Genomic DNA, 25,411 nt, shown 5'->3' on the forward strand with positions numbered 1-25,411 from the left:
TTAACCCTCCATTGCCCCAGGTACAAATAAGTACCTGTATACAATATGTAAGCCGCATGAGCCTGCCATGAGTGGGAAAGCGCGGGGTACAAATGTAACAAAAATAAATCACAGATAGGGAGTGAACTCTGCAGAAATGCTGAACTATAAACAAAAATGCAAAAAGAAAATTAAACCAACCACTAAAATTAAACTTATACTGAGTAATTTGATAGTGTGTTTATGCACAGTATTATACCTGACTTCTATGCCAAAACAGACTGTCACAGACTCCCGAGACCCCAAAGCAGAAGCATTCAGTGCAGCCTTGAGGATTCCTCTCTTGCAGATTGTAAAATCCTGGCTTGCAATGGTCGCAGTTTTCACCCTCCACATTTTCCTGAAGCATAAACAAATCATGTTAACTCTGTTCTAAACACACATCACCGGCACAAAAAACGTGAGCAAGAAAACAGAAAACGTTTGCACACTAATCACCCATCAAGAAAGAAATTAGGGAAAGGGTGATGGCAGCTATAGCAGAAAGAGCTCTGCCCAAGACTTAGAAATTAGCTTTCCGAACATGTGAACTTCTATTGTAACCAGAAAATAACCTTTTAAAAAAACACAATACACATTTGTGGAGTCTTAATTGAGCTTGGCACTATAAACAACATTCAGTTTATCTGTACACTTACTCTGCAAAGACAGGGATCTAAGCAGGGGTCATCATTGACGCTACCTGCTAGACTGCAGTTGCACTGTACGCAGTGGGGATAACCCCGGTATCCAAACTGACAGCGATCACATTTTTCTCCAGTATAGCCCTCCTTGCACTGGCACTGACCCGAAAAGGAGCCTAGAATTACAAAAGTTCACACAGATTACTCCTAATGCTGCTAAGTAAACAGATTTGAGCTAACACTGTCACGTAATAGCCACCACGTTAGCAAATATGCAACAGGGCTGAGAACAAGTTGAAGCACTTTTATTGCAGATGACAGCAGGTCCAAGTAAACAAATTTACAAAGAACAAGACCACCACCATATATTGTAGAACCACTGTAAACTCATCAGAAGAAAGTAACTGTTTCAACAACGAAGCAAATAAACCTTACAAAAGGCAACTCTAATAACACTTCTAATGTGAAGCTTCCACTTCCCACTTTGTTTTTCTATATCTGTACCCCATGGGATTTTGTGTTCATCCACTCTGTGGAGAGCCTTCCTCGATAATGTGAAGCTTCACCAACACCTAAATTCCGTATTTCAGTTAATACATGCGGTAAGGGACTGATATTCAGACCATGGGAGTTAGCCTGGCTAACTCCCACGGTCACTGCTAAAACATTCAATGCCGGGCCGTTTCCGGTGACCGGCATTGAATATCCGATTTAGTTTTGGTCAGTTAGAAGATAACCGGCTAAACCGGCTATGTTGATATTCAGATTTAGCCGGTTATCTTCTAACTGGCCAAAGAAATCCCACATATTCATGTGGCCAAATATAGCCGCTAAAATGGGGCTGAAAATCGGCAGATAGCCAGTTATGTTGGACGATATAACCGGCCTTCTGCTAATCACTAACCGGTGATTTTCAGTGACACAGAGCCGGCTATCCCCTGCTGAATGTAGCCAGAGAGCCAGTTATGAGGCATTTAACCAGCCAGGTGCCAATCCTGGCCGGCTAAATGCTTTTAAATATCGGGGGGGGGGTTAGACATTTACCAGACTGTAAGTGTGAAGGTAAATCAGGAACTTGATTACAGCTAACGAGTAAAGCTTCATTTTTATTTTCCAAATTGTTCTACCTCATCACAGTATGGAAACAATTCAGCAGTCTACAATAAATCTAAACAGCTGAAAGCAAAAGAAAGATAAAACTGGATGACATCTACATAAAAACAGTAAAGGAACTCAGATTCTATTAGGACTGCATCAATAGGTTGCAAATAGATACTAAACAGTGCAGCTAAATGTGCTGAGCCTTAGGGGATACCAGCCTTAATTATTTACTCATTGAGTGTGATCATAGGGAGAACAGATAGGTAGAGGCAGCGAAATAGTCAACTATTACTATTACCACAACTTATCATTTCAAAATGCTACCAGACATTCACAGTGGTCTACAGACATATTGATTAGACATTAGATTAAACATATAGATTAGATATACAGACGTTCGATTAGCTCTATGAAGCAGGAACCATCTCTCTTATATACTACGTTACTATCAGGCTCATTTTCAAAAGAGAAGGACGCCCATCTTTCGACACAAATCGGAAGATGAGCGTCCTTCTCACAGGGTCGTCCAAATCGGTATAATCTAAAGCCAATTTTGGGCGTCCCCAACTGCTTTCCATCGCAGGGATAGCCAAAGTTCAAGGGGGCGTATCGGAGGCGTAGCGATGGCGGGACACATGGACGTCCTCGACCCATAATGGAAAAAAAGGGCGTCCCTGACGAGCACTTGGACGACTTTACTTGGTCCTGTTTTTCTTACGAGCAAGCCACAAAAATATGCCTGAACTGACCAGATGACCACCACGGGGATGACCTCCCCTTACTCCCCCAGTGGTCACTAACCCCCTCCCACCCTCAAAAAATATCTTTCAAAATATTTTTGCCAGCCTCTATGCCAACCTCAGATGTCATACTCAGGTCCATGACAGCAGTATGCAGGTCCCTGGAGCAGTTTTAGTGGGTGCAGTGCACTTCAGGCAGGCAGACCCAGGCCCATACCCCCTTATTTTTGTGGAGGAAATAGCGAGCCCTCCAAAACCCACCACAAACCTACTATACCCACATCTAGGTGCCCCCCGTTACCCATAAGTGCTATGGTAGTGGTGTACAGTTGTGGGGAGTGGGTTTTGGGGGGCTCAGGACACAAGGTAAGGGGAGCTATGTTCCTGGGAGCAATTTATGAAGTTCACTGTAGTGCCCCCTAGGGTGCCCGGTTGGTGTCCTGGCATATCAGGGGGACAAGTGCACTAGAAATGCTGGTTCCTCCCACAACCAAAGGGCATGCATTTGGTCGTTCCTGAGATGGATGTCCTTGGTTTCCATTATCGCCGAAAATCATAAACGGCCAAGTCTAGGGACGACCATCTCTAAGGACGACCTAAATTTCAAGATTTGGGCATCCCCGACCATATTATCAAAACGAAAAATGGACATCCATCTTTTTCGATAATACGGGTTTCCCCACCCCCTCGATCAAGATGTTTTGCGAGGACATCCTCAACAAAACTTGGGCATCCCTTTCGATTATGGCCTTCCACATGTTGCTATGTTACTATATAAAAGAGACAGTTCTTGCTTCATAGAGCTAATCTAATTTAATCAAACTACAATGTTTAGAATGGGTACATTTGGAAATGGTGGTAGTAGCAGAGGGGAGGAGATAGCTGTTGTTCCTGGAGATCTAGTGTCAGCATCAGAATTAGTTGAGATGAACAGAGAGAACAGTCTCCAGTCTCCTGTAGAACAGCCCAGCTAAAGAGAGATTTCTTTAAGAGAAGAATATCAACAGTTGCAATTTCCAGTGAAAATGTGAAAAAAATAGTCTTCTCCCATCAAAGTGAGGGGAAAAAGATGACATGGGCCGTATAAGGTGGGGCGGAGGGGGAGGCTGGAGAGTAGCAACAATCAGGCACACTGATCCCCTTTGAGAACTACGTAAAATGGATTTTGGCAGATATAGCATCTCATGAATCTTGTGAGGAATTTCCAAAAACATCAGATTTTGAAAGTTTTGTTGATGAGATGGGTCTAGAAAGACTAGCTGTCAACACACTAAGCAGTGAAGAGGTAGGAAGTGATACTGCCACGAACAAAAGCAGGAAGTAGGGAGGGTAAGGGAGGACACTGAAATTTAACCCTCAGTCTGAGTTCCAGCATCAGCAAGAAACAGAGGAAACCCTATAGAAAAGTGCCTGAGGATCAGAAGCATGCAAAATACATGTACTATCAGAAGACAATATACAATAAATCTGATTGGTCTTCAGGAATCATGGGACTATACTGAAAGTTTGTACATAGGAAGCGGTTGCCATTTTGCTGTAGTGTGCTTTGCGTAGACAGAAGAAAAGGAACACTAACGTGCATGTTGTTATGCTGCATTAAAAAAAAAGTATTTAACATGTAAAATCTTTTTTTTTTAATGCTTAAGTTTTTTCGAGCAGACCAACTCCCCTGAAGTAGGTTGACATATTTTGAGTTCTTACAGAAAACTGAAGAGTGCTTAAGAATAAATAACTTTTTAAATGCAAATAAAAACAAGAAATATAACAGGCCTATGACGAATTGGGTGACCCAGGAGCAGAAATGAGTTCTTCCCCTGTAAGATGATTCACTACTGATGGTCCAATAAAGTATTTAATTATATTTAATCGATGCAGCAATTTAAATGTATGTTGAGATATTTGAAGCGCTGGGAATATTAATTTGAGTTGTAGAGTAAATTAGGCCACTTTACGAATTGTGGCATGACGCATCATTTGCAGAATCAATACCCTTTCAAGCTATGATCAAGGAAGAGTACTGATACTAGACTGGGAACTGTATCCTGCACAATAATTAGGAGTAGCAGAAAAGCTACAGAAAAGAATAAATCTATTTTCCAAGCTGATCCATAGTTTCTTTTCCCTGTGAGGTGGCAGGCAAGTAACCCAACAACCATCTAAGCAAGTCACCATGGATGACATGGAGTAGTTTTTAGAGGCAGACAGCATCAATTATGGTTAACACTGTGAATCTGGGCTATGATGACCCCTCTAGAAGGTTGAAAAGATGAGATTTAAGCAGCTAGAATATCTCTTAGACCTTAATTACTACATGCCATCCAGGACATCTGTGCTATCTCTGCCTAGAGGCACAGTTAGCCAGTGCAAAGGGTAGTAGCGTGCTTTAGTGGACTAGTCAGAATGAGTGGCATTTTAGAAAGAACATCCAACTCAGAATACGAACATCCAAGTACTGTCACAAATGGACGTCCATTTCGCATGTATTTTAGAAAAGGATACAACCTGTCCTAAAATACACGTGAGATGGACATCCATGTGCTGGAAACATCCAGTATGAACACCATTTTACAAACAAACGGCCAGAATATGAACAGGGGAAAACAAGGGACATGGATGTCTTTGTGGCAGCATAGGAATGTCAATCTTATAAAATGGCCACACATAGAGGTCACGTGATGCTGTAAGCAAAGGAGGACATGTAGAGATGGAGCTCCTCCAGGGACACTCTCCCTTTACTTTTAAAACCGGCACTTAATAGCATCAAGCGGGCACAGAGCCACACAAAGGAGTGGAGAAGTGAATGGACAAATTCGTGTCCAAAACGGACCGCCAAATGTCCTCGAAAACGCCACGGAGAGCCACGGAAAAATCGCGCCCCAGCGAAGAGAAAATGGTGGCCTCGCCCGTCTCCACGCCACCCTCGTCGGAACTCATCCCGGAGATTACCGAGGCAGTGGTGAAAGCTCTGGATCCCCGATTCACCCAATTGTCAGAGCAGATTGCGGGCATGCTGCAAGCTACGGCGGAGCTCACCCGCCGAACGGGAGAACTAGAGTGCAGAGTGGCGGATGCGGAAGACACGATTCAAGAGCAGTCAGAAACCCTAGAGTCGCTGAAAGCCTTAACTAAAGCTCAGCAACAAAAGCTCGAAGATTTGGAGAATCGAGCCAGAAGAGAAAACTTGAGATTTGTGGGTTTTCCGGAATCGTTTGAAGGACTCCGCCCTACTAACCAAATTGGAGGCCTGGTTATTGGAGAAATTTCCGGCGGCGGGGGAGCAAGGCCCAATTCAGCTTGATAGAGCTCACTGGATCGGGCCAACGCGCATAGCAGCAGAGCACCCAAGAATTGTGATAGCCAAATTTCATAATTACTCCCAAAAAACACAGATTCTGCGTCTCTACAAAAGTGCACCGGACGAAGTTGTGTTTGAGGGCCAACCGATCCGAATTTTTCAGGACTATTCCGCAGAGTTGTCCTCAAAACTAAGAGCTTACTCTACCATCTGTTCACAACTGGTGAGAACCCACATGCGATTTTTGCTACAGTACCCAGCGATGTTGAAAATACAGCACAACAATAAATGGCACTCCTTTAGCTCGCCGGAGGAAGCTTCCACGTGGGTTCGGTCAGCTGATGGACCTGGACACTTAACTTGACTGTCCCAAAGCTGCAGTTTGGCTAAGTACTTACTATACCGGTTTGTGTTGAAAAGTAATGGTATAGTACCTTTTAGGTACAGTTGTTACGATAGTGCTGTTTTCTTTTGCTGTTAATTTATGTTTATTATAAGGGGGGAGATGTCCCTAAAAATGCATCTCGATGACCCATGTCACACCCCCCAGGTGGGTGCGGGACACAGCCAGTGTGGATGGGGATAGGACGGGTAAAGGAGAGGGAGGGAGGGAAGGGGAGGACAAGGAATAAGGGGAAGTTTAGAGGACAGTTGGGAAGGAGAGACGATGGACATGTAGAGAATGGAGACCAGGAAGGAGAAGAACATTGAGGGGGGCACCTACCCTGCTCCGATAAGTTTTAGAATTCCTAGGGGGGAGGCTGGGCCCTTGGGGAGTCCCTTTTTGGGGTGGAACGAGTACATAAGAATACCCATAGAGACCAAGGGACATGGGTAAATCCAGTCTTAAAATTTTCTCCTGGAATGTGTCGGGGATCTCCTCGCCGGTGAAACGTAGCAAAATTCTTGCACAGTTGAACCGACACAAAGTTTCGACAGCCTGCCTACAAGAGACAAAGCTATCTGACAGTGAACATGCAAAATTGAGGCAGCAATGGGTCGGGGAGTGTCACTACTCGTCGTCTGGGAAGCGGAGGAGTGGGGTAATTATTCTGCTGAGAAAGGGTATTCCCTGTCAATCCAAATTGGTGTACACAGAAGGGAGAGTAGTACTAATAAATTTAAATTATCTTGGTCACAAGTTCTATCTATGTTCAATATATGGGCCCAACACCTACTGTCCAACGTTCTTTCAGTCGCTTGCTGCACTGGGAATGAAATATGCAGACGCTCCATGGGTATGGGCAGGCGATTTTAATCAAGTTATGGACCCATCACTAGTCAGATCCTCTAGTACTGCTTGGGCAGCAGCTGGAAGGGGAGCTGATCTCCCTGTCCTGTGCAACTCTTTACACTTGGTAGACCCCTGGCGCTTGCTTCATCCATCGACACGTGACTACACCCACCAATCTAAGGCACATCACTCCTGGTCGCGCATAGACTATATCCTGTTAGCTAGTTCTTGGTTTTATAGAGTACAAGGGGCATTTATAGGCCCAACAGAGATATCTGATCACGCAGTGATAGGCATAGTGTTAGAGTTTCATACTGTGGGGACAGCAGCTAGATTTTGGCGGTTCCCCTCTTACTTAGCCCAGGATAGATCTTTTATAGACCACCTTAAAACAAAATGGGCTTTTTATTTAGATACAAATGAAGAATCATGCTCATCAACCCTGTTATTGTGGGAGGCCGCCAAAGCAGTCTTGCGGGGAGAAATTATAGCATTCGTGAGTGCAAGGGCCAAACACCTAGCGGCGGGTGTGGTCCGGCTAGAGCATGATTACAAAGCAGCAAAAACAGCACATCTCAAAAACCCGACTCAGGAAAATAGTGAAAGAGTGACCACCACACTTACGGTTTTAAACTCCCTAATACATGAACAAACTAAGAAACACCTTTTTGCGAGGCAATTGAACTTTCAAAGGTTTGGAAATAAACCGGGTAGATTATTGGCTCAAGTAGCAAGAGCAAAACAGTCACAGCGTTTCATCCCAGTTTTGAAGGCACCCAATGGGACGTTGCTTAGCAAACCTGGTGAGATAACAGACGCATTTTACACTTTTTTCAAAGAGGTATACACAGCCAAGAGAGAAGGTCAAGATCACTCCCCAGTTGATTATCTAGAGGATGCTGGCATGCCCCGATTAGACCAGAATGCTAGGGAACAACTGTCTGCCCCCATAACAGCCCAAGAAATACAACGGATCATAAAAAACTTACCAACAAAATCGGCGCCAGGCCCAGATGGGCTCTCAAGTGAATATTATAAAATTCTAAATCAAGACTTGATAGGGCCCTTACTCTCATACTATGAAGCGGTAATTGAGCGGGGACACTTCTCACCAGGGGCAAATGAAGCACTAATAACCCTTATTCCAAAACCTGGTAAGCCCCAGGATCAGGTGGAGTCCTACCGGCCCATCTCCTTAATAAACGTTGATTCCAAAATCTTGGCGCGAGTACTGGCGGACAGATTGGCAAAATTCCTTCCTCAACTAATTGCCGAACACCAAGTAGGTTTTGTGAAAGGCCGCCATGCCACCCTGAACATCAGAAAAACACTTCTATCCATAGCGCATTGTCAATCTACTAAACCTCCCTTAATGTTACTAAGCTTAGATGCCAAAAAGGCTTTTGATAAGGTACAATGGGACTACTTATTTCAGGTATTGACATATGTTGGGCTAGGGGGATGGATTATGGAAGCTATCACAGCATTATATCATTCTCCTACGGCGCGGGTAGTGGTAAACGGTAATCAATTGGCTGCTTTCAAAGTACAGAGAGGGACTCGGCAGGGCTGCCCCCTATCCCCGACACTATTCCTGCTGTACTTGGAACCTTTTTTGAGAATGATACTGGTAGATCCAGACATTGTAGGGGTTACTTTGCCACATCAGACAGTGAAGGTTCTCGCCTTCGCTGACGACATTCTTCTCACACTTACCCACCCAATACACTCGGTGAGACATCTCATGGGAGCCCTGGAGGAGTTTGGGTTTCTCACGGGATTTTCCTTAAACTACCAAAAATCGGTAGCCCTGCCTGTGCCTCAGGACATTAGACCATCTTGGATAGGTCAGTTTCCTTTTCAATGGGCAGGGACGGAACTAAAATACCTGGGGATCCGGTTAACAGCTGATTTAACCCAACTTTTTAAAGTAAACGTGGGTGGGTTGAAACAGCGGGCGACTGAAGTTTTGCAGGGATGGCAGGCGCTCCCAATTAACCTTTCAGGTCGCATTGCATTATACAATATGGTATTGTTTCCGCAATGGACATACTTGTTCCAAATGCTCCCTATGTGGTGGTGGGCTAAGGAAGATCAATGCCTGAGGAGAAAATTAAAACACTTCCTTTGGCAGGGTAAGAGGGCCCGACTATCGATGGCCAGGATGATGCTCCCACGGCCCAAGGGTGGCCTGGGTTTGCAAGACCTGCGTTTGTTTACTGTGGCTAGCAACCTCAGGCACATATCGGACTGGTTTCGCTCGAAACATTTCTTTACTTGTACACTTACTGAGACATCCTTACTAAACCCTCTACACTTTGCATACTGGCTACAAGGTCCCACGGAAGCATTGCCAAAATTGGGCCCCTTCAAATGCATCTTTACACCATTACGAACTACATGGAGATGGGTGCATAAGCATTATCGGAGAAATAGAGAGGTCTCACACTTATTGCCGATTCAAGGTAATGGGGCATTCCCGGCAGGGAGTGACTCGGCTACATTTCAGAGATGGGCCGCCCAAGGGATACATTACATATATCATGTGATATCGGAGCAGGGAAAGATCAGGCCTTTTGAGGAGTTGTGTAATGAATATGGGTTGGGCAGTCAGGACATATTTGCTTATTACCAGATCCGTCACTATGTTAATTTGCTCCCCTCGGCTGCACTGACTTCAGAAGCGTGGGAGGAGTTGGAGGAGTTGCTGGGGTTGGCTGCGCAGCTGAGAGTGCCAATGAGCTATTTCCACAAACATTTAAGGGACTCGCTTCCGGACCTGGACTTATCTTTGATATTGCAAGCTTGGAACCAAGAACTCCATACCTGCCTCACTACAGAACAGCTTGTGATGTGTCTCAAGTCTGCGCACACCCTACCAGAGAATGCAGCGTGGGGCAAGATTCAATATAAATTTCTACTCCGGCTGCATATATCTCCCCATTGAGCATTCCGAGCTGCCCTTCGAGAAACGGACTCCTGCCCGAGGTGTGGGGCCACTAATGCTAATCTTGGCCACATTTTCTGGCACTGTCCACGAGTCTCTGCCTTTTGGAGTCTGCTTGGCACCCATGTCTCACAACTTTGGTCCTGCCGCTGGTACCCGACCCCGGGGCAGCTGTTCGACATCTTTCGCACGCAAAGACCGATGCCTGAAGGATACAAGGGATTTCTAAAACGAACCATTTTAATGGCAAAGCGGACAATATTGCAGTTGTGGCTGGACTCAGAACCCCCAAGTGTGGCCCATTGGCACTCGGCCATGATTCATTGTTGTGCACTGGAGAGGAAGGGAACTGTGGACTTGGCCTCCAAGAGAGGTGACAGATTTTGCTAAACTTGGTCTCCATTCTGGGATTCTCTCACCCCCGTAGCTAGAAGTAAACTTTTGAATGGATAGTTGGATAGGGGTGTTAGTGGATTAGGATGGGGGGGGGTGGAGGTTAGGGGGGGAGGGGTAGGGAAAGGGGGATAGGGGTTATGTAGTAAGATTATAAAAATCCCAAGAACGATCTTTATTGTAATCAGTATTTGAGAATGACACTGTAACAAATGTTCTGGTTGTTAATAAACAAGATTTCAAAAAATAAAATAAAATGGCCACTTAGACATCCATGCAGAGCAGAGGGGTAGCCTAATGGTTAGAGAAGTGGGGTGAGGATCAGGAGGCCCAGGTTCAAATCCCACTACAGCTATTTATGAGCCCTCCAGGAATGGAAAAATAGCTACTGTACCTAAAAGTGCACCATTTTCAATAGCCTTCAGGCTTGCAGGTAGCTTAAGTTACAGTAGGTATTTTTCTGTCTCTGGGGGGGGTGGAGCTGGAGTGACTATGAAGAGGATTACTGTGGTTTTTCCTGTTGCCACTCCAATCATTGCTTCCCAATTTCTTTTACTCCAATGGGTTTTGTCTCTTCATTTATACCTTTTATGTTCTTCATGGTTTTGTTAATATATGTGTGAATTTTAGACCCATGAAGCAGATAACTATCAAAATCTGGTCGTGTCAGGGCTTTTTTTTTAACTGATTTTTCATAAAGTGGCTTTTATGGCTTCTCCTTTTGGTGTGCTTCACAGTAATCTGTGACTCAAAGCAGCATCAGCAGCAAGAGTAAGCCTTAGAGGACACGCATCTCAAAATGCTGAGATGATGGTTATAGAAAGAAAGAAACATGAAGAATGAAAAGAAAAGGATATGATTTCACGGTGAGTCTCCAGATTTTGTCACAGCCTTGTAATGAGACAAGAATAGTCTTCTTGTCTAATCTAATAAAGCGCCTTGGAAGAATTCTGAGTAGGTGTGATACTGAAAGTAAATTACATTGAAAATGTTTTTCAGAAATTAAAAACAGTTCTGTAGCAAAGAAGGCTTATAACAATTAGCCATTAATGAAATCTGATATATCTGAAAAAAAAAAAAAAGTCTAGTAATAGAATTAAGAGTGTTTTCTTACCAAGCTGCTGGTTAGCCTTCTTGTCATCCCTAACACAAACGAGGCTGAGGGATCCAAACAGATCACATTCACAAGGAAGGCATGGGTTATCCTCATAGGGAGAAATCTACAAGAAGAGAAAATAAACCAGTTTAACAACAGTTATTTTTCCCCAACTTACCATAAACCTGTAGTGGAAAAATGTGCAGCAAAACTAATTCACTTTTGCTTTAAAAGTTGAAAAGTAGGTTACAAGAGAATGACAACAGCACCACGTGCATGCTCGAAATTGGTGGACTATTAAGAGCCTCTCTCTGGTCCTTGATGTTTTTGATTCCTTTATAGAAACAATTCCTTTGCTCTCATGCCACTTGGAAGTAACAAAAAATCCTTTCAAGTTTAATCAAAACATGCCAGCTTGATGTGATGGCCGTCACCGTATTTCTTTATCTTTCATGGCACCCTTTATGTTTCACTGCATTAGTTCTCTTTAGTTCTGCAGTGAGAAGGCTCAAAATATTGCATAAAATAAGTAATAAAAGAGAAAGGACCACTTAAGTTCTAAAACACCAACAGAGCAATTCAAATAAAAACAAAAAAGGAAAAAAAAAAAAAAACAATGATGCAGTGGTGGAAAGCTACCAAGTGCCAAGTTTTGTTGACTAGCACTTTCTCCCCTGTACTCAAAACCAAGCCCCCTACCGCCAGACTCATCCTCTGTGAATGGAAGAACAGCATGAAAGGAGGGAGAGAGAGGGAGGGAATTGAAAATGCTGGAGAAGAGAGAGAATAAGAGAGGTTAGGAGCAAAAACGCAACAAAAGTAAAAGTAAAACAAGTACAAAAAAAAGGAGAAAAAATCCCAACTACTAAAATTTTTGCCTGATAGCAAATATCTCTGCAAAATTCCAAACTACTATTTCAAAAAATCTCTCAAATTGTCATAACTTAAACTTAATAATAGTGGAGTAAAAGAGCTCAGTATTTTCATTTTAAAATACAACAGTATTCATTACAGTGAAAACTCTTAACATCCTAGGTCATAAAAAAAAACTATATGGAAGAAAAGTACTAACTAATGTTATGACAGCATACCCATGCTATCAGCTCCTTCATCCTCATTTTACCAAAACCAGCATGTCTGAAATCCAGTACTTTGGGTTTTGTGCATCTCCACTTTGCTTTTGCCCTTATATAGCCACAAGTGAACATATAACATTACTATTCCTATATTTCCAATATCAATACAGATAGAATAGGGCCAAATATCTGACTGAATGGCCTGACACTTTACTGTGATATGGCGAGTGAGGACTGAGGGTCGGCCTGCACAATAATACAGCCAGACAAAGAAATAAATTGAAACGAGTGCTTTATTAATAGAAACTTGAGGCCTGTTACATCACAGGGCCAGAAACAAAAGAAGAAAAGTCTCTTTAGTTTAGATAACACAGTCATAACCAGGGCCTGCGGCTGACAGGGCCCAAAACACAGTCTGTGGCTATTGACTGCAATGCCCAAACACAGCCTATAAGTTCTTCTCGCACTCTTTCTCTGAGCTTCCAGGTCTGGCTCCAGCTAGACATCAGAATAGGCATTACAAGTCTCAAATCCAAAAGCTGACTTATCTCAGCAGGGTCACAGTCGCTAGACATAGGTTGTAAAGGCATGTGCTGGGGCTTCAGTTCTTTCTTCCCTGGGCCTCCTCAACCCCACTCTGGCCCTCTCTTTTATACTTCCTGGTTCTGACTCCACTCCTCCCATCTCACTTCCACTCTGGGCTCCCTGTTACTAATCTAAATTCAGTGAAACATTTCTATCACTTCAATATCAAATGGCTACTATTTTGCAATGCTGCCGATACTGTCATTTAGGAAACATTTAAAAACTTTTCTCTCTTCACAGAGGGGGCTTCAGGTTCTTTAGATCTGTATTACATGTGGCATAGCAATGAGTGAATGTAAAGTGATCATTTTGGCTATTTTTGTTTTGTATTATAATTCCCAGATGTATTAGGTCTGGCTTATTTCCATTGTAATCCACCTTGAACTAAATAGGTAGTGCTGGCATATAAGACATGATCCTGCTTATAATCGAACGAGAAAAACGCCCAAGTTCCGACCTAAATCGGGAGATGGACGTTTATCTCACAAAACCGAATAAAGCGGTATAATCGAAAGCCGATTTTTGGACGTTTTCAACTGCACTCCGTCATGGATGCGGACAAAGTTGATGGGGGCGTGTCAGAGGTGTGGCGAAGGCGGAACTGGGGCGTGGTTATCTGCCGAACAAAGATGGGCGCATTTCACTGATAATGGGAAAAAAGTATGCGTTTTTAGCTAGAATTTAGGACACTTTTCCTGGACCCTGTTTTTTCACGAATAAGGCCCCAAAAAGTGCCCTAAATGACCAGATGACCACTGGAGGGAATCGGGGATGACCTCCCCTGACTCCCCCAGTGGTCACTAACCCCCTCCCACCACAAAAAAATGATGTTTCACAAATTTTTATTTTCACCCTCAAATGGCATACCCAGCTCCCTGGCAGCAGTATGCAGGTCACTGGAGGAGTTGTTAGGGGGTGCAGTGGACTTCAGGCAGGTGGACCCAGGCCCATCCCCCCTACCTGTTACAATTGTGCTGCTTAATGCTTATTAGTCGTCCAACCCCCCCAAACCCACTGTACCCACATGTAGGTGCCCCCCTTCACCCCTTAGGGCTATAGTAATGGTGTAGACTTGTGGGCAGTGGGTTTTGAGGGGGATTTGGGGGGCTCAACACACAAGGGAAGGGTGCTATGCACCTGGGAGCTCTTTTACCTGTTTTGTTGGTTTTGTAAAAGTGCCCCCTAGGGTGCCCGGTTGATGTCCTGGCATGTGAGGGGGACCAGTACACTACGAATCCTGGCCCCTCCCACGAATAAATGTCTTGGATTTATTAGTTTTTGAGCTGGGCGCTTTCATTTTCCATTATCGCTGAAAAACAAAAACGCCCAGCTCACACATTGTTGAATAAAACATGGGCGTCTATTTTTTTCGAAAATATGGTTCGGTCCGCCCCTTCACAGACCCGTTCTCGGAGATAAACGCCCATGGAGATAGGCGTTTTCGTTCAATTATGCCCCTCGATGTAACATAACATATGAGCATGTAGAAAGAGGAAAGTGGAGGGATATGAAATAGGATAAAAATCTCCACACAATTCAAATGAAGGCTTATGACACCACATCCCAGCCTGTTGTCAACTCAGCTGGAAGAAAACAATGGTATGGAAGAATTGTTACGTAAAAATAAAACTTCTTACTTTGTGTGGTCGGTAATATCCTTCAGTGCAGGTTTCACAATTGATTCCTGTGGTGTGTTGGGTACAGTTTATACAAACTCCTCCACCAATAAACTGGTCTTGGATATTCAGACTCATATTGCGATCCGCTATGGTTTGGTCATAGTAACAGTCGTCTGCTTTGTTATGACAGTTGCACTCTATAAGATTCAAAACAATAATACAGACCTTGTTTTTAAATACCAGGGTTTTTTTCTGCTTTTCTGTGAAATATTTCCACTGGAGCTTCAATATAAAGTGTCTCTGAAAATAACATATTGGGAAAACAAACTTGAGGCTTTTCATAACTTTCCATCAAGTGACATAGATGCAGTCTGTCAAAGGTAAAAGCAAAGATTTATAGTAAACTAACAGCTAGAATTAATGACTGCTGACCAGCAAGTGAGACTGGCTGTTTTGGCTTGTGCTGGCAAACATCTCCAAATGAGTGTGCACACATATGCCAGTACAGTCTAAATTGTCACACTGGTCCATGAAGAAAGAATGCTGATTAAGATAGCCCAAAATGAAAGTGTACTCCAATCTACACTGCAAGGATGTTTCACTGAGGCTTTCAAGTGAATTTAGAAACTACAAAACGACTTAAATGCTTATGAGCTCTGCTGGTAAATATATTAGTCCACTATACATATAGGAACTGATGACGCCCCTGATCTACCCAGAAATTTCAGCTGCCTGGATGTCCCACCACCGTCTGAAACTGAACATGGCCAAGACTGAGCTTCTTACCTTTCCTCCTAAACAAACCTCTCTTCTTCCCCCGTTCTCTATTTCTGTGGGCAGCACTATCATCCTCTCAGTCTCCTCAGCTTATTAACCTTGGGAGTCATATTTAACTCCTCTTTCTCTCTTTATCAGCACATATCCAAAACTGCTAAAACCTGTCATTTCTTTCTCTCTAACCATCAAACTCCATCCCTTCCTTTTTGAACACACTACCAAAACCCTTATCCACACTCTTATCACCTCCTCTTTAAACTACTATAACATGCTTCTCACGGGTCTCCCATTAAACCATCTCTCTCACCTTCAATCTATTCAAAATTCTGCTACATCACTTGACTTTCATTGGCGCCACAACCGCTACAGTCACATAACCCCTCTTCTACAGTCCCTTCATTGGCTCCCTATCTGTTTCTGCATCAGTGGCGTAGCCAGAAGGCAATTTCTGGGTGGGCCAACAGGTTGGATGGGTGGGCACTAGAGAAAAACCTGCCACCTAATGCACTCATGCCCCATCCCTACCCTACCCCTATCCCACTCCCAAAAACTTCAATAAAGGTAGAAGTGCAGGCTTCAGTGCCTACAGGATAGGGATAGGGGACAGGCAAAGTATGTTTTTTGAGGGTGGGAGGGGGTTAGTTACCACTGAGGGAGTAACGGGAAGTCACCCCTGATTCTCTCCAGTGGTCATCCGGTCATTTTGGGCACCTTTTTGTGCCTTATTCGTTATAAAAACACGTCTGTGTGAAAACGTCCAAGTTTTAGTTTAGGACGACTCTACCTTTTTCCATTACGGCTCAAAGACGTCCAAGTCTTAGGTATGCCGAAGTCCCACCATCACTATGCCTCCGATACGCCCCCTTGAGATTTGGACATCCTTACAACGGACTTTCGCTAGAGACGTCCAAAATTTGGTTTCGATTATATCTATTTGGACGTCTCTGAGAGATGGACGTCCAAGTACCGATTTATGTCGAAAGATGGACATCCATCTCTTTCGAAAATGGGTGTCCTAACCTTAGCAGCTGATCCTTTTAGCTTCTTTTTAACCATTTTCCTCATTTTATTATAGTCACTCTATAACAGAAGGATGATTTGGGACACTTTTTTTCACTCTAAAAAATACTGGTTTGACCCTTTGCGCAGGTGCCCCTTTGCGCCGAAACACGGCTCATGTCAGACTTCAACTCTCGGCGGCCATTTTGAAACACCGAGAGCCAGACTCGCACAGGATGCAGCAGGGCAGCTATCAGCAGCGCTACGGGCAGGAAACAGGGGGCTCTTTCTTTCCTGCCCCGAGCGAACAGGTACCTCTACACCACCAGGGATAGTAGCGTAAGGGGAGGGGAAGGGAGTCCCGTGCCCGCTAGCGCCCGTTTCATTTCAGGCAGAAACGGGCCTTTTTTACAAGTTATTAAATAATATCCATGTCTGCTTTAAAGTTTTAACCTTTGCAGCTGCTCCTTTTATCTTTGTTTTTAACCATTCTCCTCATTTTGTGATGCTATGATCACTGTTGCCAAGTGGACCCAACACCGTTACCTCTCATACAAAATCCTGCATTCCATTAAGGACGAGCTCTAAAATATCTCCCCCTCTTGTCAGTTGCTGAATGAGCTGCTCCAAAGAGAAGATATCTGTGAACTTTCTCTAATCATCTTTCTTTATGCCAAACTCACATATAATAATCCTACCTGCAAACTCCAAATTTCAAATTAATCATCCAGCATCAAAAGAGATAAATCTGCCAGTAGTTTGGAAAGACTAGTGGCAGAAGAAGCTAGATCAACTGCACTTGGACCTCCCTGACCTCTAGTTTACATATATTATGGATCTCCATTCCCCCTTATCAAACAATCAAATTTGATAAGAAAGTGATCTGACCAAATACTGGAGAAAGCAACAGCTCAGCAGAGTTCGTTCTTCATGCACTATGTGAAATCAAAACAAAGACTAAATCCAAACTATTGCCCTGTAAATATGTAGCAACCTCAATCAACTGATAAATGCCTAATGAACTTCTTTTCACCCCACATAACTCTGGATAAGAAGAAACATTAAGGCCTCCTAACACTATAATAAAATGATCATTTAAAACCATATCAGCAATAGTGCCTAAAAATCATCTAATGACTCAATAAATGGAATGGGAGGAGTCCAGATGCAGCAGTGCTTTTTGGTATACCCTCAGAAGGTTCGAGGAACCTGGAGGGTGCATCCCATTTTATCTTTTGGGAGCCTTATCTTTGTCGTCAGGAACCAAATCCTGGCACATCTCAAGCACACAAGAGGATTTTGCATATTTTCGTTATGCGTTTCAGTGAGGAGTTTTAAGAGGATCTTTTAAATTGAATTTTTGTCTTTGGAGAGTTTATATATTTTCCCCTGTGTTTCTCTACCTTCCCTAAAGGTGCTAAATTGAGAGTGGGTTTGGATTTTTTTATGCAAAGACCAGGGCATAATATTTTACAATTAACACAAATGCTAAAGAGATATTTTCAGGAAGTATATTCTGTGTGAAATACAGTATGTTTACCAGGGCAAGAAGATGAGTGTAACAACAGGACACAGGAAAGTGAAAAGTTGGAAAAGTATCCAGAGGAAGAAGTTACCTGAATTCTATATTAAGGAGGAAGGAAAAATTATCAGCAGGGTTACGAAGACATTGTGCTATTCCTTTTTGATATATCTTCTTTACTATACCAATGATTTTTCTAACTTTGCAGTATGGTTTTAACTTCATTAAATGCTTAATTTTGAAGGATATATCCATTGGGCCCGATATTCAGCCGGTGGCAAACAATGTGTTTGCTGTTTGCCAACAGCCTTAAACCCAGATATTCAACGTTCGGTCATTTCCGGAAACTGGTATTGAATATTAAGGTTTATTTTGGTCACTAAAATGTTAACCAATTAACTTTATAGCAGTCAAAAATAGGCTTGCTATTTAAACAGCCTATTTTTACCACTCAACATAACCAATTTGGTGCTGAATATCCCGCTTAACCAACTAGCCACTAACCGGGATACTCAGCGGGAGATAACTGGTTATCTCTTGCTGAATATCTGTGGTTAGGCGCTTAAATACTATTTAACCAAGCAGGAGCTGTTCCTGGCCAGTTAAATAGTTTTGAATATTGGGGGGAATATACTTCTGAGAAAATTTTCTCCTGGGCTGGACTTGAATGTGGAGCACTGATAACCTTTTCCCCATGTTATCAGGTAATGAGGGCCTTTAGACTGTGGCTTCTGCCTACCCACCAGAACACCATTTATAATGAGTATGCAAATCTATTTATGCATAGTCATTGCGGATATTCTGAAAAACAGATTTGTTGGATGGATAATTATCTGGCAACCAATGCTGAATATCAGTGGAACCCAGAACAAATATGCCAAGGACCCAAAATCCCCACATGTAGCTTCTGAGCCACAGGTTGGATGTCACTGCTGTACAGTCAAAAATACAATCCCCTTAGAATACCTCTGGTAACACAAATAATTTACAAAATTAACCAGGGTAAGGCTAGAACTCTACTCTAACCACTGGTGATATCTAGGGTATGGATGGCGAGCTTAAAAGACCTATCTATTATTATGGGGGCATGGGAGTAAAGTTTTTTTCCAATTTGTGCATGTGGTGAAAGTCAGAAGGGAACTTGTTAATGTGGGATTTAGATTTAGATCAGGATATGAATTGCGAGCTTAAGCCTGTTTAGCTTACACGTGTAGGTATTCATTGTGATTGTTTGCAGAGTTTATGTAGAGCATAGGGTTGCTCAATTGGTGCTCATGGGTGCACTTATAAACTTTGGAGAGATTCCATGATAGAGAAACCCATCCACCCATTAGGATAAGCCCACGTTCAGTGGGCTGCCCACTTGGGTGAGTTTAGCCTCTGAGAATTTCTCCTTTTCCCACAAAAATGTTTTATTATTTATTTTTTTGTTTTTCTTTTTTGTTAGATAGGTCTTTTAAGCTCTCCATCCATACCCTAGGTATTACCAGTGGTTAGAGTAGAGTTCTAGCCTTACCCTGGTTCATTTTGTAAACTGCTATACACTAGCATCAGTGAAAGTATCCTGGCCCAGACATAATTCTCTTGTGATCTTTACACCACTTAGAAAAAGTTGATGGCTTTATTCAGCGTAGTAAAAATAAAAAGTCAACTTCAATTCAGAGAACTCTTTGTCACCTCAACCACCAAAACTACTTACTTTCACATTTATTGCCAGAAGAAATGGTTCCAGGTCTCCATGGTGCCTGATGGTAGCCAGGACAACACTCATTACAGCTCTCTCCGCAAGTATTGTGCTCACACTGGCACTGCAGTTTCTAAATAAGTAAGAGGAACACACAATAAAGAAGTCCTTGTCTACTGCAATCAAATGACACACCAGCACGAACAGCTGCAGTTTTACATCCATACCATCAGTGAGGACTGACAAATTTGGCCATCATCTTTGCACCCAATTTGCCTATGGCAGTCATACAATATGACAAAAATAGGGGAAAAAGTAGATAAGCCAGAGTAGTATATTTACTATTCAACTAACATAAGACTCCAACATATTCCTTTATATCAAAATGCTTTTATTACATCATTTGTGCCCTTAAACAGCACTCAACATCATTAACCTAATCAAGCAGTCATTCTTCCATGTTCATTCACCAATCACCCTCTGTACCTTGTAATTAAAATACAAATTAAGTCACATAATGCAGCAAAAAACACATTTAACAGTGTCATTAACACACAAAAAAAATCCATATAATTTATAAATGTCCAGTCAGCAAACATTGGCCCATATCATATAGACCAATATTGAATTCACAACCAATTATATATGCAAACCAGTTGAAGCCCCAGCGCCTTAGCACTTATCCAATCTTGTTCAGGCTGCTAGTGAATCCGCTGAACCATTGACTTGATGAAATGTTATTAATATTCAACCTCAGCGCTGCTCCTTAAATGACCGCCACGTTATCCTGCGGCGTCCGTTGTAACCAGCTTACAGGTACTGGGTGTGGGGGGGGGGGGGGGGGGTTGTGTTAATGACACTGTTAAATGTGTTTTTCGCTGCATTATGTGACTTAATTTGTATTATAATTACAAGGTACAGAGGGTGATTGGTGAATGAACATGGAAGAATGACTGCTTGATTAGGTTAATGATGTTGAGTGCTGTTTAAGGGCACAAACGATGTAATAAAAGCATTTTGATATAAAGGAATATGTTGGAGTCTTATGTTAGTTGAATAGTCATACAATATGCCCATATCATTTGATAAATCTTATGAGTTTGCTCCTAGTGTAACATATGGCATGATAAGAAAACGGCAGCAGGAAAATAAAATGTGGTGTCACAATTATATATTTTTATCTGAACTGAATTATGTCCACTATATTAAGATACTAGTGGAACCATGCCCATTTCCTCAACAATGAAACGGACCCTAGGAAGGCTGTCATGTAAGCTTTTTTTTTCTCTCTCCCCTGCCCTCCCATCCGTGTCCCGCGATCCTCTCCTCTACTGTCCTCCCAACCCATCCATGTCCATCAATTCTCCTCTGCCCTGCCCTCCCCTTCCTCCCTTCCCTCGATGTCCCGCTATTCTCTCCTCCACTCAATTTCTACCTGAACGTTCTCTGGCTGGCTGGTGCTGGCTTCCGTTCCATTAATAACATCCCTCCTGATATCAGCTCGCCTCCAGCGTTCCCTTCCCTCTCACTGTTCCGCCCTCTGACGTCATTACGTCTTGACACGAGGGCAGGGCAGTGAGGAGGAATGGAACACTGGAGGCTGGCTGATGTCAGGAGATGTTACGAACCCAGGCAGCCAGACATGGAACTTTGGAGGTGCAAATTATTATACAGGATTAGAAAGAATAGAAGAAAAAAATAATAAAATTATCTATGGGGTCCTTTTACTAAGCTGCCACCAAGGGTGGTCTCAGCATGCTCGTGCATGGGTTTTTCCTGTGTGATAAGGTCATTTTTACCACAGACATAAAAATGGCCCTTTTTGTATTAATGGCCATGTGCTAATATTGCTATTTAAAAAGTTTACCGCGTGAGCACTTACTGCCACCCATTTTGTAGGCAGTAAGAGCTCACATGGTATTACTGATGAACCAGTCAGCACATAATAATTTAGCCGTGCTAATTTATTAGCACAGGATCGCCCACTCTCTGCCCTGACACACCCCCTCAAAAAATTTAAATATTTTTAGCGAGCAGTTAGCGTGTGCTGATTTGACAGTTACAGAAGGATGCCTGAACGTCAGAAGCATAGCCAGGTTTTGACATCTGTGGGAGCAGATATTTTTATAAAATAGGTGCCAGTGCAAGGCTGCAGGCCCAATTCGCATAGGTAAGGAAACAAGAAGGCAATCGGTCCACAATATTCATCGTGGAAAACAAGAAAAACAGCAGACCTTATTGAAGAAAATGTGGAGGGGCATAATTGAACGAAAATGTCTATCTCCATGGGCGTTTATCTCCGAGAACGGGTCCGTGAAGGGGCGGACCGAACCGTATTTTCGCAAAAAATAGACGTCCACGTTTTATTCGACAATTTGTGAGCTGGGCGTTTTTGTTTTTCAGTGATAATGGAAAATTAAAGCGCCCAGCTCAAAAACTAATAAATCCAAGGCATTTGTTCGTGGGAGGGGCCAGGAGTCGTAGTGCACTGGTCCCCCTCACATGCCAGGACACCAACCGGGCACCCTAGGGGGCACTTTTACAAAAACAAAAAAAAAGGTAAAAGAGCTCCCAGGTGCATAGCACCCTTCCCTTGTGTGTTGAGCTCCCCAAATCCCCCTCAAAACCCACTGCCCACAAGTCTACACCATTACTATGGCCCTAAGGGGTGAAGGGGGGCACCTACATGTGGGTACAGTGAGTTTGGGGGGGTTGGGCGACTAAGCATTAAGCAGCACAATTGTAACAGGTAGGGGGGGATGGGCCTGGGTCCACCTGCCTGAAGTCCACTGCACCCCCTAACAACTGCTCCAGGGACCTGCATACTGCTGCCAGGGAGGTGGGTATGACATTTGAGGGTGAAAATAAAAAGTTGTGAAACATCATTTTTTGTGGTGGGAGGGGGTTAGTGACCACTGGGGGAGTCAGGGGAGGTCATCCCCGATTCCCTCTGGTGGTAATCTGGTCATTTAGGGCACTTTTTGGGGCCTTATTCGTGAAAAACATTGTCCAGGAAAAGTGCCCTAAATTCTAGCTACAAACGCATACTTTTTTTCCATTATCGGCGAAAGGCGCCCATCTCTCCTCGGCCGATAACCACGCCCCAGTTCCACCTTCGCCACGCCTCCGACACGCCCCCGTCAACTTTGTATGCTTCCGCGATGGAGTGCAGTTGAAAACGTCCAAAATTGGCTTTCCGTTATACCGATTTATTCGTTTTTGTGAGATAAACGTCTATCTCCCGATTTGGGTCAAAATCTAGGCGTTTTTCTCTTTCAATTATAAGGTGGATAGTCTTCAATAAGTTGTATTGATGCTACCAAGAATTTTGGGCATCTTATTGTGAATCCTGGGAGCATCATACAATTTATTTAAAGGCTGCATTTTCTTCAATAAGGTCTGACATTTTTCTCGTTTTCCAATTTGTATTGGTCAGTGGTTCCCAAACCTGTTCCTGGAGGCACCCCAGCTAGTCAGGTTTTCAGGATATTCACAACAAATATTCATGAGAGGGATTTGCATGCACTGCCTCCATAGCATGCAAATCCCTCTCAAAAATATATATATATATTTTTATTACATTTGTACCCCTCGCTTTCCCACTGTAGATATCTTGAAAACCTGATTGGCTGGGGTGCATACAGGACCAGGACTGGGAACCACTGGCATAGGCACCATTTCATTCAAAATCCATTTAGGGAAGCAGCTGCTCCCCTTGCACTCCACCTAGCTATGCCTCTGCTGATTGTGACCTGCAGTACACCATTTTATGCTGTGTTAGTGCCTAACGTAGCTTAGAAAGAGGGCCCCTAAGTAACCAATGAAAATTATTGAAAACTAAATTTAAAAAAAAAAACGTTACCCGCCCTCCCCCCAATATTTAGACTCCATGTTCAGTGTTACTTTAAAACACTGTCTGTGGCATCTAAAGTTTATACCTGGGTATTCAACGCCAGCTGGTACCCGGATATAAGATGGCTGCTAGAAGATATCCAGGTCTGCAATATTAAGTATCAGTACATGGATACCTACCCAGACAAGTTAGGACAAAAAAAACAGCTATTCTAACTTTTCTGGGTAATTATCTGGAAACCAGTGGAACCCAGATAACTTCCCGCTCCATTCCTGGACCATCCCGGTACTATCTGCATAGTGCTGCTGAAAATAAGTTTCTGGCCCTGGTGAGCAGAACATATCAGGGAAGAAATCACTCATACCTAGGTAAGTGTCGCAGAATATCGGAGCCTTAATCTTACCCAACATTTGCAAATTTGCATTTTCCCTTATTTTTAGTGACATTTGCATTCTATGACGCAGTTATAAAAAAAAGAAGTTACCTTTGTAGTTTCATCCCAGGGGCAGCTTTGAGCATGACCGTAGCAAATGCACATGCCTCCAACAGAGATATCTTTCAACGAATAGAAATACTACATTAAAAGTAAATGGGAACAAAGGTCACTGGCAAGATCAAAGGCAGCTGACAGCTCACAACAAAGATACTTAATCAGCTTCATTTAACTACAAATCAAATATTTTGGCTCAACCTAATGCTTAAAAACTGGGCATAACTGCCCTACTCTCTCAATGGCCAACATTTCTAGCTCATGCACTTCCAAAAATGGAAGTCAGAAAACTGCACTCTGCAAACACGCCACTTCCAGCATCATAAAAAGAACCAGTGTCGCTGAAAGATATAACACCCAGGTTTTACTCTACAACTGTTCTCCGTTGCTATTTAACGTGACATAAAAGGGCTGGGATTTAAGACAACTGGACATTGGGCGGTAAACCAGAATTAAAAGCCTGCTGTGCTTCAGATGCTAGATTTACAAAAGGGCATTAATATGCATTATTTACTGCAGAGTTTGGAACTAAGTTTAGAATGCAGTTCTAAGCATCATTTGGTATATCCAGTGACGGATTGCCCTATTGGATGTGCCCCATTGGATGTTCAGCCTCGTCTTGATGGGCTAAGTGCTGCTGTGCATGCGCGTGACATTTGCGATATCACTGAGGAAGCAAAGAGGAAGAAAGAAGTAAACAATAAACAAAGGGCCTCTGAGCCGCTGCAGGACACAAGGCTTTGCCATGTTCCCATTCACTGCTTCAGCACAGACAACTGCGGTAAAAAGGGCCCTGCAGTAGTGGTAGTGGCCATTTCTGCTACATGCTGTAGCCCTTTTTACCGCAGTGGGTAAAAAGGCTGCCAAAAAACTTGATCATGCGGTAAGACTGCTCTTACCGTGTGGCCATGTGGGGTGGAACACTTACCGCCACCCACTGAGGTGGCAGTAAGGGATCCTGCGCTAACCCCGGAGGTAACCAGGCAATACCCCCAGGTAGCCCCCACGCTTGAGAATCAGGTCTGATTTTCTGTAGCGTGGGAGATGGTGCACGCTGGGGCTGGAACTACTGCCGGAGCCTGCTTTGGGCCAGCAGTAGCTCCAGATTAGCATGTGGTAAGCCTGTGTTGGGCTTACTGCTGCTTTGTCAAAGGTCCCCTAGAAGTCTTTACCAAAGTTGGTGGCAAGAACATGGTAGAGCCTTGAGCCCTGTAGAACCTCAAGAGGCCTCATGTGTATTTTATTTCACTTTTTTTTATACTAGAGGTTTCTAGAGGAAGACAAGGTAAAGAAAAGGGAACAGCTGGGGAGTTCACCCTGGGGTACACCTCTGGAAGA

At 43.3% G+C, this 25,411-nt stretch overlaps 1 protein-coding gene across 1 annotated transcript in view; it reads right to left on the minus strand.

The window, feature by feature from the left end:
* LAMA1 (laminin subunit alpha 1) overlaps positions 1-25,411 on the minus strand; it is a 357,026-nt gene that overhangs the window by 225,037 nt on the left and 106,578 nt on the right. Inside the window, 6 exon segments of the mRNA XM_030213227.1 lie at positions 239-379; positions 678-838; positions 11,487-11,592; positions 14,767-14,945; positions 19,746-19,863; positions 24,068-24,157. Coding sequence (XP_030069087.1) covers positions 239-379; positions 678-838; positions 11,487-11,592; positions 14,767-14,945; positions 19,746-19,863; positions 24,068-24,157 — 795 coding nt within the window.

The sequence above is a fragment of the Microcaecilia unicolor genome, chromosome 1, assembly GCF_901765095.1.
Source record: "Microcaecilia unicolor chromosome 1, aMicUni1.1, whole genome shotgun sequence".
Taxonomy (NCBI): Eukaryota; Metazoa; Chordata; class Amphibia; order Gymnophiona; family Siphonopidae; genus Microcaecilia; species Microcaecilia unicolor.